Here is a 16,639-nt window from a genome sequence, read left to right as displayed (position 1 = left end):
GTCAGGCACTGAGTTCCTGCCCTTGGGAGTTCACAAAATAGCTGGGAAGTATAACCAAACAAGAAGTGTAAAGCAACAACAGGTATCTCATGCTCTGGGTAACCAGAGCCCAATGAGTGAGGAGTCCACACAGATATGACTGCTGTGAGTTCCATTGTCCCTCCAGGCTAGGAAAGTCATGGGGGTGAGCAGGAGTCTGTCAGGTACAGAAGAGAAAAAAAAAAAAAAAGCTCTATGTTGAGGAAGTCAGAGAATGCATTTTGGAGGAGACATTTTACTTGAAGGTGAGTAGGAGTTTGCCCGATTCAGAGGGTGAGATGAAGGAAGAGATTGCCCTGAGCTGGGAAAGTCACATCTCTGAAGACATTTTAGCTGGATTTTGAGTTGGAGGAAGCAGAGAAGATGCTGGAGGAGATAATGAGGAAAAGTAGATGACATTTGACCTGGGCTTTGAGGGATGAATGAGCAGGACACCAGAGGAGAGGAGAGGCACCCCGAGTGGAGGTAGTCAGAGAAGGTTTCCCGGAGCAAATAGGAAACCTCGTGGCTTCCTGCCCGCTCCCTGAGATCCAAGATCCAGGCCCTAAGCTTCCCAGCGCGTAGGCGCTCGGGATTCTGAGGTGGCGGCTCTGCAGTTGCCGTTTCCCAGCGTGGGGTAGCCGCGGAGCACGCTCGGCTGCGAGGATTGAAGCTTACTCAGGTTTGCGGAGCAGGGGTGGCAGAGCTGAATGCTTTATGTCGGAATCGACCAATGGGATGGCGGCACCCGGTTGCCAGGGCGACGGAGGGGGCAGAGTGGGGCGGGGCCTGGGCTCCAGGGGCGGGGCCGGGGCGGGGCTTATATAAGCGGGCGGCGGGCGGCGGGCGGGGCGTGGGGTCGGTGGCTGCTGGGCGGGCGGGGCGCAGGCCGCGGGGCCCGAGCCGGGGGGAGCGGGCGAGCGGAGGCGCCGAGGAGCCGATTCACTCGCTGGGGAGACCCATGGGCCGAAGCCGTGTAAATGCGTTTTAAGGCGAGTGCGGGGAGTGGCTCGGGGAGCCTCCGGGAGCGGGCGCCCCCGGCTCCAGTGCTGACCTGCCCCCGGCCCCCTTGCCTCCTCCCAGCAGGGGCCTCGGCTCCGCAACTGCCACTCCTCCTCGGGGTGTTGCACAAGTTTCGAGGTCACCGGCGACCCCCCCTAGCAGCGCGCCTGGCTCTGGCCCCCGCGAAGGAGGACGGGGCTTGGTAAGGGGGTGTGGGGGGCGGGTCCTCGGCCCTGCACTCGGGCGGGCTCCCCCGGGCAGAACCTCAGCCTTCGGTTCCCGCCCGGGAGCCCGCGACCTCTACCCACCATGTGGCCCCAGGCACGCTTAGAATTCTAGCGCGTCAGGACTAGCCCCCCCACCCCGCCTTTACAAACGGTGAAACTGAGGCTCGGAGAGGGGACAGGGCGTACCCAAGGTCACGCAGCCCAGGCAGACTGGAATCTAAGCTCCTGCTCTGGGGCTGAGACTCCTTGGTGGGGCCACTCCCAGCCTCTTTTAGTTGGGCGTGGTCAAGACTGAGGGTCCACTGAAAACTTCCCCACCCGAGCTTCTTGGCTTTCCTGCTCCCGCTCGTTCTTTCCCTTTTTTGCTGAAACCCGAATATCATAACTGGGAAGGAGCTTCAAAATAATCCACCCATTTTACAGATGGGGAAACTGAGGCTCGGGGAGGCAGTGACATCTAGGCATGTTATGCCTTGTCCCAGTCCAGGATTCCCGATTGTCCCCATCCTTGCCAAGGAACCCAAGCTCCCTAGGCTTGTGCTAGCAGCGGGGTGTGACAGGACTGGGCGTCCTGGCTTGGGGAGGTCAGAGGGGCTGGGGAGGGCAGCCCCTCAGCGGCCCCCTCACTTTAACCCCCTTCCTCCCCACCCCTTCAGTGTGTTGCATACTTTCTAAGGCGGCGGGGCGGCGGCTCCATCCAGCCCATCGGCTCCTCCTCCTCGGCATGGCTGGCTACTTGAGCGAAACGGACTTTGTGATGGTGGAGGAGGGCTTCAGCACCCGAGACCTGTTGGAGGAGCTCACTCTGGGGGCCTCACAGGCCACTGCGGTGAGGGGCCGGGAGTGGGGGTGGGTTCCCTGTAGAGGCCCAGCTGAAAGAGGTGGGAAAGAGGTGTACACCACAGTCCTTCTCTGGAAGGACTCCTCTGGCTCCCATCTCCCTTCATATTTGGCAGTTAGTCCTTGCTATTGACCAGAGACAGGCTCATTTTACCCCCATATCCTGCCCCCAAACTTTGCCCTTTCTGCCTGCCCTGATGAAACAGCACCACTACCGTCTGCCCAGCTCTCTAGGTCAGAAACCTGGGAGTCTGGCTTCACCCCACATCTTCAGGGCACCACCAAGTTCCTTAAACCACCTGCCAGGGTACTCTTCTGGGTCCTGGCTTTGTAGTTCAGACCTCATCTCTCTAGAGGTCCTGCTAATCTCCTCCCTGCCTCATCCCACTTGCTCTGACTTTATATCACAGCCATGCCGAAACTCAGAACTGTCTGACAGTTCCCCACTGCCTGCAGGGTCAAGCCAGGGCTCTGCCTTCATAGCTCCGCTGCCGGCATGGCCCATGGTGTATCATGCTCCATCAGAGCCCAACCACAGCTGTATTTCCCCATGATGCTGTGTGCTCTGTTAGACCCCTTCACCCAGACTGTTCCCTGTGCCTGGAATGCCCTTTTGCCGGCCTCTCTAGCTCTTACCTATTTCCGTCCTTCCTTATTACTCATCAGTGTCACTGTCCTAATCTCCCAGGCCAATTTTGTATTTCCTTTGTCTGTGGCCTCCACTGCATTGTGTAGAAACTCCTGTGGAGCATTTATTGACCGGGCTTGTAATTGCTTAGAGGGTTTGTTGTCTTCAAGACCAAAGGCCTTGCAGGGCTAGAGCCCTGTCTGGTCATCTCTATCCCTGAGCATGTCAGACACAAGTGGGGTTCAGTAAAAAAAAAAAAAAAAAAAAAAAAAAGTTGCATAAAAGGGAAACTGAGTCCCAGTGAGGGTTTAAGTAATGCTGTCTTACCCAGAGCCTTGTACATGTTTTGCCCCCAGCAAATCTGTGGTGACCAGTCGTTCACAGGCATGGGTCACAGTGGCACAGTGGCAGTGGGACTAGCTCAAGGCTTCAGCGAGCACCTCTCTGTGAAAGGCAGTGGGCTGCAGGCCATGGCTTTGGCTTGCAAGGAATTTATCTTTTTTCTGGGGAAGACAAATGTATATACAGTTCTGATACTTTGAAAGCATGTATAAAATGCAGCGAGAGCATTTTTTAAAAAGATTTTATTTGAGAGAGAGAGAGAGAGCGCGCGAGTATGCATAAGTGGGGAGAGGGGAGAAGGAGAAGCAGGCTCCCCGCTGAGCAGGAAGCCCGATGTGGGGCTCAATCTCAGGGCCCTGGGATCATGACCTGAGTTGAAGGCAAACAACACTTAACTGACTGAACCACCCAGATGCCCCCAGTGAGAGCATTAAAGCCAGAGTTGCCTTATTGTTTCTGAGGAGGTAACATTTGAGGTGAGACTTGAAGGTAGATTGGGGATTTGCCAGATCCTAGTAGGGACAAGGGTATTCTGCATGAAGCGCATGGTGGGAACAAGAGTTTGGAGCTCTTGTGCAAATGCTCCAGTGTGTAGCTGGAGCTTGAGCTGCAGCGAGGGGAGGTGCTGGAGCCAGATCACAAAACTCTGAACACGGGCTGGGGAGTTTGCCTTGGGTCCAGAGAATTTTCGAGCAAGGTGGCTTGGGTGGCCAGAGTTGGGCTTGGGGTGGGTCCCTGGGAAGACTGCAGATGGCACGCAGGAAGAGGGAGCCTAGTGGGGTCTCATACTCCCCCTTCTTGTGCAGGGTGACGTGGCTGCCTTCTTCGTGGCCGACCTCGGTGCTGTCGTGAGGAAGCACTTCTGCCTTCTGAAGTGCCTGCCACGAGTCCGGCCCTTCTACACTGTCAAGTGCAACAGCAGCCCGGGTGTGCTGAAAGTCCTGGCTGAGCTGGGGCTGGGCTTCAGCTGTGCCAACAAGGTGAGCCCCTGGCCCCCGCTGGCACACTGACCCTTGTTGCCTGCTCCACACGCATGTGGCTGGGGTGCTGCCAGGGGCCCTGGAGAAGCAAGGGTGGCTTGCAGCTGGCCCCCACCCTCTGGGAAGGGCCACCCACTTGGGAGGGGGTGGAAAGGATGAAGGAGGGAGAAACAAACGTAGAAGTTCTAAACGGGAACTGGAACTGTGTGTCTCTGGGGAGATGGGTCACCTTTTTAATGGAGATTTTCAAGCTTCTTGGCATAGAGCTATACGTGGTGTTCCTCTAATTAAAACAAAACAAAAATACCTTCTTATCATTGTTTTTTTTCTTTTATAGTCATAATAATGTGTGACAGTACATTTTCTCAGCTAATCCTTTGAGAATTCTGTGGTGTTGCCAATTTTGCTGCCTTTCTAGCTAGATTAATGCTGTTGTCTTAATTCCCCTCCTGCTCTCTCTAGACTTACTTGCCTATTTCCTATCACTCTTTATTCATTGAACTACATACAGTGTGCTAGTCAGTGTGTCACCAGGGCTGGCAATACAGTGTGTGGAGTAAGGCAGGCTCTGTTGTCTTGGATTTGAATGCTTAGATTATCTACTTTCATCCTGTTCTTAGTTAATGAAAGCCTCCAAGCTATAAAGTTTCCTCAGGGTACAGCTTTGGACATATTTATTCATTCAGCAGACCTCTTTTGAGCACCTACAAGGCGGCAAGTACTATTCCGGGTGGGGATTTAGCAAGTGAACAAACAAAAACAGAAAAGGCTTTTCTTTCATTAAACTTGTTTTCTAAAAAACAAGCAAGTTAAATAATGAAAATCTATATTATTTTAGATGGTCCCATGCTAGGGAGAAAGAGAAAGTGGGGAAGGGAGGTAGGGAATGTTGGGAGGAAGGATTGTACTTTTATGTAGTTTGGCCAGGGAAGGCTTCACTGAAATTTGAATACAGACCTGAAGGAAGCAAAGGATCAAGCAGGTGGATAACTAGAAGAGCATTCTAGGCAGAGGGAACAGCAAGTGCAAAGGTGAGGCGAGAGCAAACCTGGTGGGCATTGCTTTGTGATATTGTCATTACTGTTATTTTTTTAAATGATTAGTAATGATTGTTTTAAGTCCTGGTCAGCAATATGGTTGGATATTGTGAGGAGGATTCTAGAAAGGTACACTGGAGGAGACAGGAGAAGAACTAGCCTGGGCAGGCTGAGAGGGGTAGAGGGATTCTGGGTGGGAAAGAGGTGTACACCACAGTGGGATGGTAAGAACAAGCAGGTTAACCTTTATCAAAGATGCTGTTAACACTCTTAGTGATAGGGGAATCTTTCTCTTTTGTCATCTCAAAGCCCCTTGGCATTTGCTCTTGCTTTGCACACTTTGTTTCACGTGTGCTTGCATAAAGCCCGTGAGGTCTGTGGGGAGAGAGATTGCCATGTACAGTCCAGGAGACTGGGGGCCGACTGCACACAGCTTGCCGGTAGCAGAGCCAGGATGTCCCCCTGTGGCATGCTGGGACTCTGCTCTGGGATCGGAGGAAGGGGATCCTTTTCTAGCCTTCTTGGTGTAGGGATGAAGAACAGGACCAAAACCTCCTGACTAGCCCTGTGTGTCTGGAAACCCAGAGGTGGTACACTGTGTGCTTGGCCCTCCAGCCTCAGGTCTGGTCTCCAAAGAGCAGAGTGTAGGATGTTAGGGCTTAGAAAGACCTTGGAAGTCCGCAGGGACATTGAAAGCGTATACTGTTGCGGAATGCTTCTGTTGTGCCAGGCACTTTGCAGAGCGTTTTCTGTATGTGATCTCATTTATTCTCGCAACCATCCTGTGAGGTAATGATTATTACCCTGCTTCTGACAACAGCTTTGTGAGGAAGCATTTAGCATACAGCAAAGGAGGCGCCGAGGGTGAGTGACTTGCTGGGAAGTGGCCACTTGAGTAGGGCCAGTGGCAGTGGGGTCTCCAGCTCTCTCACTGCATCTTTTCATTGTCCTTGGGGAGGGGATGGCAGAGCTGGGCCCCAGCTGGTGACGCTTGCCTTAGCAAGCCCCCAGAGCTGTGAGAGGCCCCCTGCCTGCAGGTGAGAGGATCACACTTACTGGGTCCAGGATGCACAGCTTTTCTTGAAAGGCCGAGGCTGCCCTCTTCTGGTTGGCCATCACTAGTGGCTATGCTTTAACATCACCATGACTTGGCCAACATTGACCTAGGGGGCTGGGTGTACTTATGCAATGGACAGGTCAAGGGCACAGGCCATGCTTTGCATGTCCACTCACCCTTCCAAGGACCTTATGTCACCTCCCCTGCCTGCATCCTGTCTTTTCTTGCTGTCTCTATCAGCATCCTTCCATCTTAAAAAGCCTTCCCGGGATACCATACCACCCCCCAGCCCAGTGCCAACCTCCCTCTTCACTGCCAGAGTCGTCTACATTTGCCTGTCTGTGTGCACCTGGCTCTTTCCCTTATCTGCAGCATCTGAGGCATGCTTCCCCATTTCCACTCTCACAACTCTGAGGAATTTCTACCAACATCCCCAGGGATCTTCAGGATTCAGTAAGCACTTTATTTTAAACATTCATTTTGAATTATTCAAATAACGAATTGATTCATTCACACAAACGTGCACACATGTAGGCCATCAGCTTAATGTCTCCAGAGATAATCGCCATTATGAGTTTGAGGTTGGTGGGCATATGGTATTTTAAAAATACTTATAAATATGATCCATAGAAAATATACAAAATGTAAATGATATTTATGTGTCGCAATGTTTAAACTTGACAGGTGTTGGAAATCTGTCCCATGCATTTAGACCTTGTCAGGGACACTCCTTGGTTCTCTTCTTATCCTCTCAACATTTAACACCACGACTGTTTGCTTTTGTGGCAAGAACAGTTAATGTGAGATCTACCCTCAATGCATTTTTCCCCCTCAATGCATTTTTAAGTGTACAGCACAGTATTGTTGACTATAGACACGGTTCTACAGATCTCTAGGACTTAATTCATCTTGCAGGACAGGAATTTTATACCCACTGAAGAGCAGCTCCCCATTTGTGACATATTCTTCTTAAAAACCCTCAAAGATAACCTATGCTTCTAGTTTTAAAAAACTTCAGAAGTCAATTCACTGAACGGGAGCGCTGCTCTGCACCTGCCCCACCCCCACCCCTGGGCACCTGTGACAGTTGACACCCTCCTTCTGTACAGACATGAGTTGCTGTGACAAGGTTTGCTGTGACAAGAATGGATAGCCTATGTATTGTCCCCCCGCCCCTTCTGGACACGTTCTTTCTCCTCCCCTCCCCTCAGATCCTGGCTGCCTGACTTCCTTCTCTCTAAATGGGAAAGCTCCTCCGGATTCTGTTCTGTCTTGGGCTCCCTTTCTCTTGTAGACTCTCCCTCCTCTTGGGGGATTTCATCTCCTCCCACGGCTGTAAATACCATCAATATGCCGCCACCTCCTACGTTTTGATCTCCAGCCCAGACCTTATATATCCAGCAGCTGCCTGGATACCACAGGACGCCTGGAACCCAGTGTGTTCAAACGCACTCACGATCTTCCCCTTGGGGAAGGGCCAGCCGGCTTGCTGGGCATGGAGTCAGACAGCCCCACAGGCTATCCACCACCATGCTGGCCAGCCCTGTCCCCCAGAACACATCTCCCTCAGCTATTACCTCGCCCAAGGCGGTTGGGACCAGTCCCCCCAGAATCCTCTTGCTTCTTGCTGAGTCCTCGTTTGCATGGTAGCCAGAGCCTTATGCATTGAAACCTTGCATTTAAAGTGCAAACCTGACTGTGCCCTTTCCCTTCTTGAAACCTTTCAGATGGATTCCCTTGACTCACAGGATAAAATAGAAATCTACATCAACCTTTTTGGGCTCCCTGTTGGCTCTGCCCACCTCCCAGCAACCTTATTTTCCCCACTGTGCTTTCCCGGCCCAGGCCATCCTGCGTTCCCTGTTCCTTGACCAGGCTGAGCACATTGTGCATCTGTAGCTCCGAACAGGCTGCTCTCTTGACCAGAAACTTCCTTCTATCCCTCTGGGCCTGGGGGAGGCCGCCTGTGGAGCTCAGCTTAACTTTCTGACTCTCAGAAAGTCTACCCTTGGCTCCTGGCACCCGGGTCCCACATCCCACACTCTCTAGTATCCTGAGCTCTTTCTTTAGGGTTCTTATGTGTTTAGAATTCCTTCATTATTTAGTGCTCATTTGTTCTTACCTATCTTCCCCGAAGATCTCCACAGGGCCAGAGATTTTGTCTGCTTCACTTACCACTTGTTTTCTTTAGCACCAGTCACAGAGCCTGGCACCTCAATCGATTCTCAAGAAATACTTGTCAACTCAGCATCAAGGTTGAAATCTCTGTTACAGTACTGTGGTTAAGAGCTCATGTGCTAAAGTCTGACAGTCCTGGATTAGAATCCCAGCTTTGCCACTTAAAAGCTGTGTGACTTTGGATAAGTCACTTAACCTCTCTGAGCCTCTGTTTTCTGTCTCATAAGATTATTATGAGGATTAAATAAAAATGTATATAAAATATTTAATGCAATGGCTGGCATATGTAAATCCTTCAATGAATAACAATATTTATTATGTATTTATCATCAAAGCTAAAGCACAGGTCCCAAACTGCTACCATTGTTTCTTCCTCTTACCTCATGTGGTAAAACTGGGGACAAAAACACATTTTTCATCTCCTTTCAGACTCACGGTCATTGGAAGCCAGCTGTGAGGGCAGCAATTCCAGCTCTGTTCCACTCTGCTACTCACTGGCTGTGTTTCTGCAGGCAGGTGGACTTCTCTGAACTCAATTTGGTCCTCTGTAAAATGTGGCCAATAAATGCTTCACAGGACAGTTATAGACATCACATGAGATCATGCACATAAGTACCTCATACTAAAAAGCGGCTAACTTAAAATCGGAGTCTTATTATAAACTCAGGATGGCTAAAGATAGCCCAGTATCTCCCACAGTGTTTCAGAACCGGCTGCTTCTTGACTTCCTGCCCTCCATCCTGGAGAGTGAGACTTGAGTTTGAAAGCTGGTTCTGCCTCCTACTTGCTACACCGCCTCTCTGAGTACCAGCTTCCTTCTCTCTCAAGTGGAGCCGGTACCCCTCTGATGGGGTTATTGTAGGGAGTAGAAGAAATAGTGAATCCAGAGTGAAGCCACTGCCTGCTTTTGTTGAGTTTTATTGGATCGCAGCCATGCTCGTTTACTTATGCACTCTCTCTGGCTGCTTTTGTGTTGAGTAGTTGTCATAGAACCTATATGGTTGGGGCACCTGGATGGCTCAGTCCGTTGGGTGTCTGGCTCTTGGTTTCAGCTCAGGCTGAGATCTTGCAGTCTTGGGATCAAGTCCTGTGTCAGTCTCCATGCTCAGTGTAGAGTATGCTTTGGATTCTTTCTCCTTCCCCCTCTCCCCCTCTGCCCCTCTTCCTGCTCATGCACTAGTGCATGGGTGATCTCTTTCTCTCTCTAAAAATAAATAAATTCTTAAAATAAAAAACCCTACATGGCCCACTAAGCCTAAATTATTTGCTCTCTGGCCCTTTATAGAAAAAGTTTACTAACATCTCATTTGGTGCCTGCTTGTGGTAGGTGCTCAGTGACAATGGTTGCTCTCATTGTCATCATTATCTGTACCATTCATGCAGCAATCAGGTGGAACAGTGTTCTGTAAAGGTGAGGAAGAGGAGGCCCCTTTGGGAGGTAGGGGTTGCCAGAGTCACCCAACACAGCACCGGGCACACAGCGGGCCTTGGGATGTGGGATGACCTGTGTCTGGTGAATGTTCCAATACATCAAGGAATATTCATTAAACATTAAATCTGTCTGGAAAATGTGTCAGATACCTATTGTTAGGGCCATCAGGACTCCATGTAATGTCTGTGTGAATTAGAAAATGTACCCCTTCCTTAAGACACTCATTATAATGAATATACTGATTTTGTAAGGCTGAGATGCTTTATTGCCAGGAAGCTGTAATAGATATATAAACCTACCATGGATTCTCTGTGAATGGGACCTCCCACCCCTCGATTGTACAGTGTACTACCTGCACAGCTGTCCATGGCAGCCCTGCCTGTCAAAGAATGGTGAACCAACCTGAGTCCTGATTTTCACATTTTTGTTGTGAAAAAACAAAGTCCACTTTTTATGGACCTCCCCATGCATAGCTGTGACTTTGCCCTTCATTTGTGCTTCCTCAACTTCTGTGGGCCCTAGTAGGCCCTGAGCCTCCTCACCATCACCTTTGGGACCCCACAGGCAGAGATGGAGTTGGTCCAGCGTATTGGTGTCCCTGCCAGTAAGATCGTCTACGCCAACCCCTGTAAGCAAATTGCACAGATCAAGTATGCTGCCAAGCATGGGGTCCGGCTGCTGAGCTTTGACAACGAGGTGGAGCTGGCAAAGGTGGTAAAGAGCCACCCCAGTGCCAAGTAAGCTGAGAACCACTCATGGGGAGGCTGGGCCGAGTGTGAGGGCAGAGGGGGTGGGAGGAGTAGAGATGGAACAGAGGATCCTGCCCTGGACCTGGCCACAGTCACAAGAGGTTGGGGCAGACACTCCTGGACTGGACCCAGTATGCCAGGGCCTGACTGGGACAAAGGCTGAAATACCCATGACAGCCCAGACAGAGAAAAGTCGGTGGTATTATGGAGGTCAGGGTCACAGGCTGAGAGAGCAAGAGGGGTGGCCAAGACTGCTGCACAAAGGAGGTGGCATGCGAGGTGGGCTTGAGGAGTGAATAGAATTAGAGGGCACACGAACAGTGTACCAGAGTGAACTGCTTCAGCAAAGATTGTGTGCAGGTTGGAAATGGCACAGGGCATTTGAGGGATGAGCAGAAATTTGGTGTGGCTGGAAAATACCATGTGGGAGGAGGTGAGGGCAACAATGAATGCTGGTCGGTCACGGTCACAGGGCAGGGACCTGATGTAACTGGGCTTTGGCAGGGTTGGGGCCAGACGTTTTGCTCCGGTGGTGGCTCTCACGTGGTCGTTTGACACCATGGGGATTCCGGGGAGGACCTCCCTGGGGTGATGGGGAGGCCAGGTGGTGGACCACTCTGGTTCACCCAAAGCAGCTTCCATTTTGTCTGTTTTATATGATATTGGGGTTCTCAATAAGACCGTGTTTAAAAAATGGTTCCCCTCATACAAGAAAAGTTGGAAAAGCCTGGCTGGTGTAGAGGCTGATTCGGAGGAAGTGGAGCTGCCGGGGAGAACTGGTGAGGTTGGGACCAGGGCAGGGGCCGCGGGGCTGGGCCCAGGGCGTTTAGGGAAATGGATTGGATGGGCCTTGGAGGCTGACCGGCAGTACAGGGACAGGAAGGGGTCAGGGGCCTGTGTTGGGGGCGGTGGCTCTTAGTTTATACCCCTTTTCTCAGAGAGGACGTGATTGGGGTGGGGGGGGTGGGGTCCACCCGGCAGAGGTGCGCTGCATGTCTCCTCAGGATGGTTCTGTGCATTGCTACTGATGACTCTCACTCCCTGAGCCACCTGAGCTTCAAGTTTGGAGCATCGCTGAAATCCTGCAGACACCTGCTTGAAAATGCCAAGAGGAGCCACGTGGAGGTGGTGGGGGTGAGGTGAGTGCCCGGAAGCCCCATCCTCCCTGCCAGGCCCACTGCCTCTTTCCCCAGGAATTAATCAATTCTCTATGAGAGCTTCCTCGGGGCCTCCAAGGAGGGCCTGTTTCCAGGCCTAGAATCCTGCCATTGGAGAGTCGTCTCTCTTTGGAAAGAAGGTTCAGAGTGTTCCACTGCCTGGCTTCGCAGGAGTTACACCAGCCTGTAGGCCAAAGGTTGTGCAGCCACACCTTTGCTCTGCCTCTTTTCTTGCAAGGATATGAAAGAAGTCATGATAATGACCTAATAGTATAGCTTTCATTTATTCTGTGCCTCGGATATGCCAGACACTGTGCTAAATGCTTCAGGTACATTATCCCACAGCCTTGTGGGGTCTTATCTCCACTTTCTAAATGGGAAAACTAAATCACAGGCAGGCCACAGTGCTGATTGAGAGGTACATACAGACCTGGCTGACTCTGGGGCCCTGGTCCTCATCCCAGAGGGTTCAGCCCTAGTGGCAGCACGAAGGGATGGGAGGGATACCAAGGGACCTTGGATCTAGTCTCTTGTCCACTCCTCACTTGCCATGTGACCCTTGGTGATGCATTTAACTTCTGGGGCCCTCAGTTGCTACATCTGTAGAATGGGCACAATGTCCAGTGTGCCTATCCAAGGCTGCCCCTGGCTGGGGCTGAAGCAGTGGCATCGGGGCCCCACAAGTAAGTCGAAGCTCTCCCTCCTTTCCCAGTTTTCATGTTGGCAGTGGCTGTCCTGACCTTCACGCCTATACTCAGTCCATCGCAGATGCCCGTCTTGTGTTTGAAATGGGCGCTGAGCTGGGCCACAGGATGCACATCCTGGACCTTGGTGGTGGCTTCCCTGGATTGGAGGGGGCCAAAGTGAGATTCGAAGAGGTAACCCTGGGGTCAGAAGTGTGGTACTGGGCTGGGTGGGAGGTAGAGCTGGCATATCCGGCACTGTGAGCGGGTCCTCAGTGCTGAGTGCTGTGCTTGGTGCTTTACTGGATTATTAGCCCCGTGTTACATACAGCTGGGCAAGCCAAGGCTCCTCGAGGTTATGTCACTTTCTGAGTCTACGGCAGAGCTGGCTGTAGACAGCTCTCTCTGACTCTGGTCCAAACACATATTTGAAGCTTAACCAGGCCTATTTTCATAAGCCTGGGAACCCTCGGAAGGCCTAGCACTCTCCATTCTCCCTCTGGTGAGCTGATGAGAAATCAAACGGGAGGGCAAGGGAAAGAAAAGCCCACCTGTCTATTTTCATCGGAGATGAAATCAAGAAAAATATGTCACCGCAATCCCCACTCCAACCACTAGGGGACGCCTCTCCCTAGTAAGAGCCAAGTTCTGGAATATCCACAATTTAGGACTGACCTAAGAAAATAATCCCCGAAGGACACAGAGTTAGCCTCAAAGATGAGCATAACAAGAGCCCAGTGGACTTTTCCTAGCACTCGGGAATTGGTTAAATTATAGTACATTCGTATGACCTCCATGTGAGGTCATTCACAGAGTCTTGAGTAAAACCGGTTACAGAACGTTTATATAGCTCTATCATGTTAATAATAAAAAATAGTGTTTGTATAGAAGAAGAATTAAAGGAGTCACTCCAAAAAGTTAACAATGATTAACAATCTGGATGACAGAATTAGGGTAATTTTGATCTTCAATCTTCTCTGTATTTTCTGTGAAAAATATGTCATTTAACAGATTGGACATTGATGAAAGAAAGATCTACATCAGGGCTTCTGGAACCCGAGTACCAAGTGTTACCTCTTCCCATTGTGGGGGCATTGAGGAAGGTGATTTACACAAGCATAAGGGTCTTGACCCAGCTCTGTCTGGCTCCTCCCTTCCTGGCTAACTGTCTGCTGCCACCAGCTGGGGCCTTAGCAGGTGCCAAGTCCTTCTCTCTGAAATCAAAGAAGCTTTCAAGAAATAGACTTGGAGCTATAGCAAGTCCTCAGAATGTAAACCCCACATTTCAAACAAGTCATTGTCCTCCATCCCTGTCCTACCAGATTGCTACTGTGATCAACTCAGCCTTGGACCTGTACTTCCCAGAGGGCTGTGGTGTGGACATCCTTGCCAGGCTGGGGCGCTACTATGTGACTTCGGCCTTCACTTTGGCAGTCAGCATCATTGCCAAGAAGGAGGTTCTTCTGGACCAGCCTGGAAGGGAGGGTAGGTGGCAGGTGGGCAACAGAGCCCCATTTTTCCCCCTTGACGCTAAGGACAGTGGACTGGCTGAGCAAGGCCTGGTTTTAGGGGATGGGGAATCTGGAGGGTGGATTGTTGCTTTAGAGAAACTTACAACCAAGTTCCCTCACCCCCAAGACAACTTGTGTAGTGCAACTTTTTCTATGCATATTTCTATTTTATGAAGATTGAGATAAAAACAACCTTAGGGAGAGCAGATACTTTATTAGCCCATTGTACAGATGAGAAAATTGAGAGCCAAAGAGAATGCAAGTGAATTGCTTAATAATAAAAAGTAAAGCCTGCATTCGACCCCATGTCTGTCTCCTCTCCAAAGCACAGGCTCTTACTCATCCTATTGCTTCTCATAACATAATGAAAATAATTAATGACAACTTATATTCGTCTAAGCCTACTTTATAGATGACAGAATATAGGCATGGAGAGGCTGAGTCACTAGCCCAAAGTCACACAGCTGGTAAGGGGCAGTGCCTGGATTCAATTTTAGGCTGGGCTGACTCAGGGTTCTCTGCCCACGCTGCAACATCAGCGCTCATCCCTGCCCTTCCAGATAGATCAGCCCCTTGAGTGAGGAGTGGGGCAGGAGTTCTGATCTTGGGGCTTTGCCTTTTGCTCCAAGATCTCAGGCAGGAGAGCTGAGGTCTGTGTGTCTTCCCCTAAGAATCCATTTGGAGGGATGATGGGCTCCAGGTAGTTAGAATGTCTGGTGTGTGCGTGTGCGTGTGTGTGTGTGTGTGTGTGTGTGTGTGTGTAGATGATGTTCTTCTGGCTTCCTTTATAAATCTGGGCAATTACTATATCTAGACCAGCCAGGAGACCTGGTTTCTCATTTCAGCTCAGGCACTGTTCCATTGTGTGCCTCTGAACGAGTGGCTTACCCTCTTGGGACATCGAGTTTGGGGAGGAATGTTCTCTTGCCCTTGCAGGCAGGAAGTATGTCCTGGGCAGGGCCGCTCAGCGGCAGGGGTGAGTGTGCTCCACATGAACCTGATGTCCTGGGGACAGCAGGACCAACCCCATAGTTGAGGAAGGGGCAGAAGGGGCAGCCTTTTTTGCTTTAGTTACCTGTCATCCTTGCTGAGCCGACCATTGTGCCAGCTCCCCACTCCTTCACGTGGCTGCTTGTGCTGCCCCTGACCCCTCCCATCCCCACAGAGGAAACCGGGTCCACCCCCAAGACCATCGTGTACCACCTCGGTGAGGGCGTGTATGGAATCTTCAACTCGGTCCTGTTTGACAACACCTGCCCCACCCCCATCCTGCAGAAGGTAAGCCTACCCCCACCCACCGGCCACTTTTCAATTATGGGTGTGGGGGTGGGTGTTTAAAATCACATGCAGTTTTTTTTTTTTAAGATTGTATTTATTTATTCATGAGAATACACAGAGAGGAAAGAGAGAGAGAGGCAGAGACACAGGCAGAGGGAGAAGCAGGCTCCATGCAGGGAGCCCAATGTGGGACTCGATCCTGAGTCCCCAGTATCACGCCCTGGGCTGAAGGCGGCGCTAAACCGCTGAGCCACCCAGGCTGCCCTACTGGGGGTGTTTTTAACTAGTTTTGAAAAAGTAAAAACAGTCATTGTAGAAAATAGTGGGATGATGAGGATCACCCATAGTCCCACCTTGTGGAGAGAGATCCTTTGAACATTAGATTTCTTTTCAGTCCTTAAAAAATGTATTCTGTTTTCAAAAATAAAGTTGGACTGTGTTTTGTAACTGCTTTTTACCCACTCAATATGAGGTATACCTCCTTCCATGCCATTAGCTAACCTTTGACAATATACTTTTTGAGGACTACATAGTATTTTAACCCAACTTAACCCTACTTGGTTTGGTTTCCTGTTTTGCTCTATCTTGACATCTGTCTCCGATCAAGCCCTGGAGTGAATTTCTAGAAGTAAAAAGAAGCAGTTCATCTTTCATGGTTTTTTTCCAGGTCAACAAGGGAACAGGAATGGCCAAAGAGGGGCAAGAAAATCAGACACCCTGTTGTATTTTTGGATCTCCAGGCCTTTGTTTCTGTGGCCCCCTTTCTGGGGGGAACCTCAGTGTCTCACCAGCCCCTGGTCTATTATTCACACTCAGTGTATTTTTGTTTTCCTCTCTCTTTCCACCCCGTCCAGTTTTTCAAGACCCACTCAAATGTCAGCTCCTCCTTGTAGCTCTTCTGCTCTTCCTGCCCTTTATCTCTCACAGGCAGAAGGAGCACTCCTGCCCCAGGTGCCCATGCCACGACTTGATTATATCCTCGTTCCACCGCAGGGTTGTGAAATGTGGTTTCCTCTGGCTAATGGGAGTAAGCCTCCTTGATGTGCGCAGGAATTTAGTTTTCCACTGCCATGCGCTAGCCCTGCCTGCATTCTTGTGGTTTCCCACGTTCTACTGCACCAAGAAAGGACCAGGCGCCCCAGGGCACATAGCAGGCAGTGGCTGCTTCCCAGGTCCTGCCCCCCTCCATACCCTCTTGGCCTGCCGTTGGAATTCCTGACCTGCTCCCCACTTGGGTGAGCAGGACTATGGGCCCAGCCCACCCCCTATCCACAGTCTCCATTCTGATTCATCTCCAGTCAGTATTCCTGCCTTGGGCACTGAGATATTACTGACCCTCTTTGTGGTCAGCCCTATTCCTCCTCTGGATGATGTTGAAATTTCTTCCTTTGGTCTGTCAACCACTTACTGGGTCTAGCCATGTGACCAGATCCAGGGTGGATCCCCAGTCTGGTGGTGGAGACAGATGACAGCAGATGGAATAAATTAGCTAGAGTTGTATTGGGAGTGTGTCAGAGGCA

General features: G+C 50.7%; 1 protein-coding gene across 7 annotated transcripts in view; it reads left to right on the top strand.

Moving 5' to 3' along the window:
• Positions 1-873: 873 nt before the first annotated feature.
• Positions 874-16,639, top strand: part of AZIN2 (antizyme inhibitor 2) — a 37,004-nt gene continuing 21,238 nt past the window's right edge. For 2 of the 7 annotated variants that reach the window (XM_077898598.1, XM_077898599.1), the window contains exons 1-9: positions 881-1,010; positions 1,102-1,222; positions 1,904-2,076; positions 3,864-4,037; positions 10,306-10,478; positions 11,495-11,629; positions 12,360-12,525; positions 13,653-13,815; positions 15,007-15,119. In XM_077898598.1, the coding sequence (XP_077754724.1) occupies positions 1,972-2,076; positions 3,864-4,037; positions 10,306-10,478; positions 11,495-11,629; positions 12,360-12,525; positions 13,653-13,815; positions 15,007-15,119 (1,029 nt within the window). In that variant the 5' untranslated portion in view covers positions 881-1,010; positions 1,102-1,222; positions 1,904-1,971. The other 5 variants (XM_077898596.1, XM_077898594.1, XM_077898597.1 and 2 more) reach the window with 5 other exon arrangements.

Source organism: Canis aureus, chromosome 5 (genome assembly GCF_053574225.1).
Source record: "Canis aureus isolate CA01 chromosome 5, VMU_Caureus_v.1.0, whole genome shotgun sequence".
Lineage (NCBI taxonomy): Eukaryota > Metazoa > Chordata > Mammalia > Carnivora > Canidae > Canis > Canis aureus.
The sequence above is the reverse complement of the archived record's forward strand: the minus strand, read 5'-3'. Positions and strand labels throughout refer to the sequence as shown.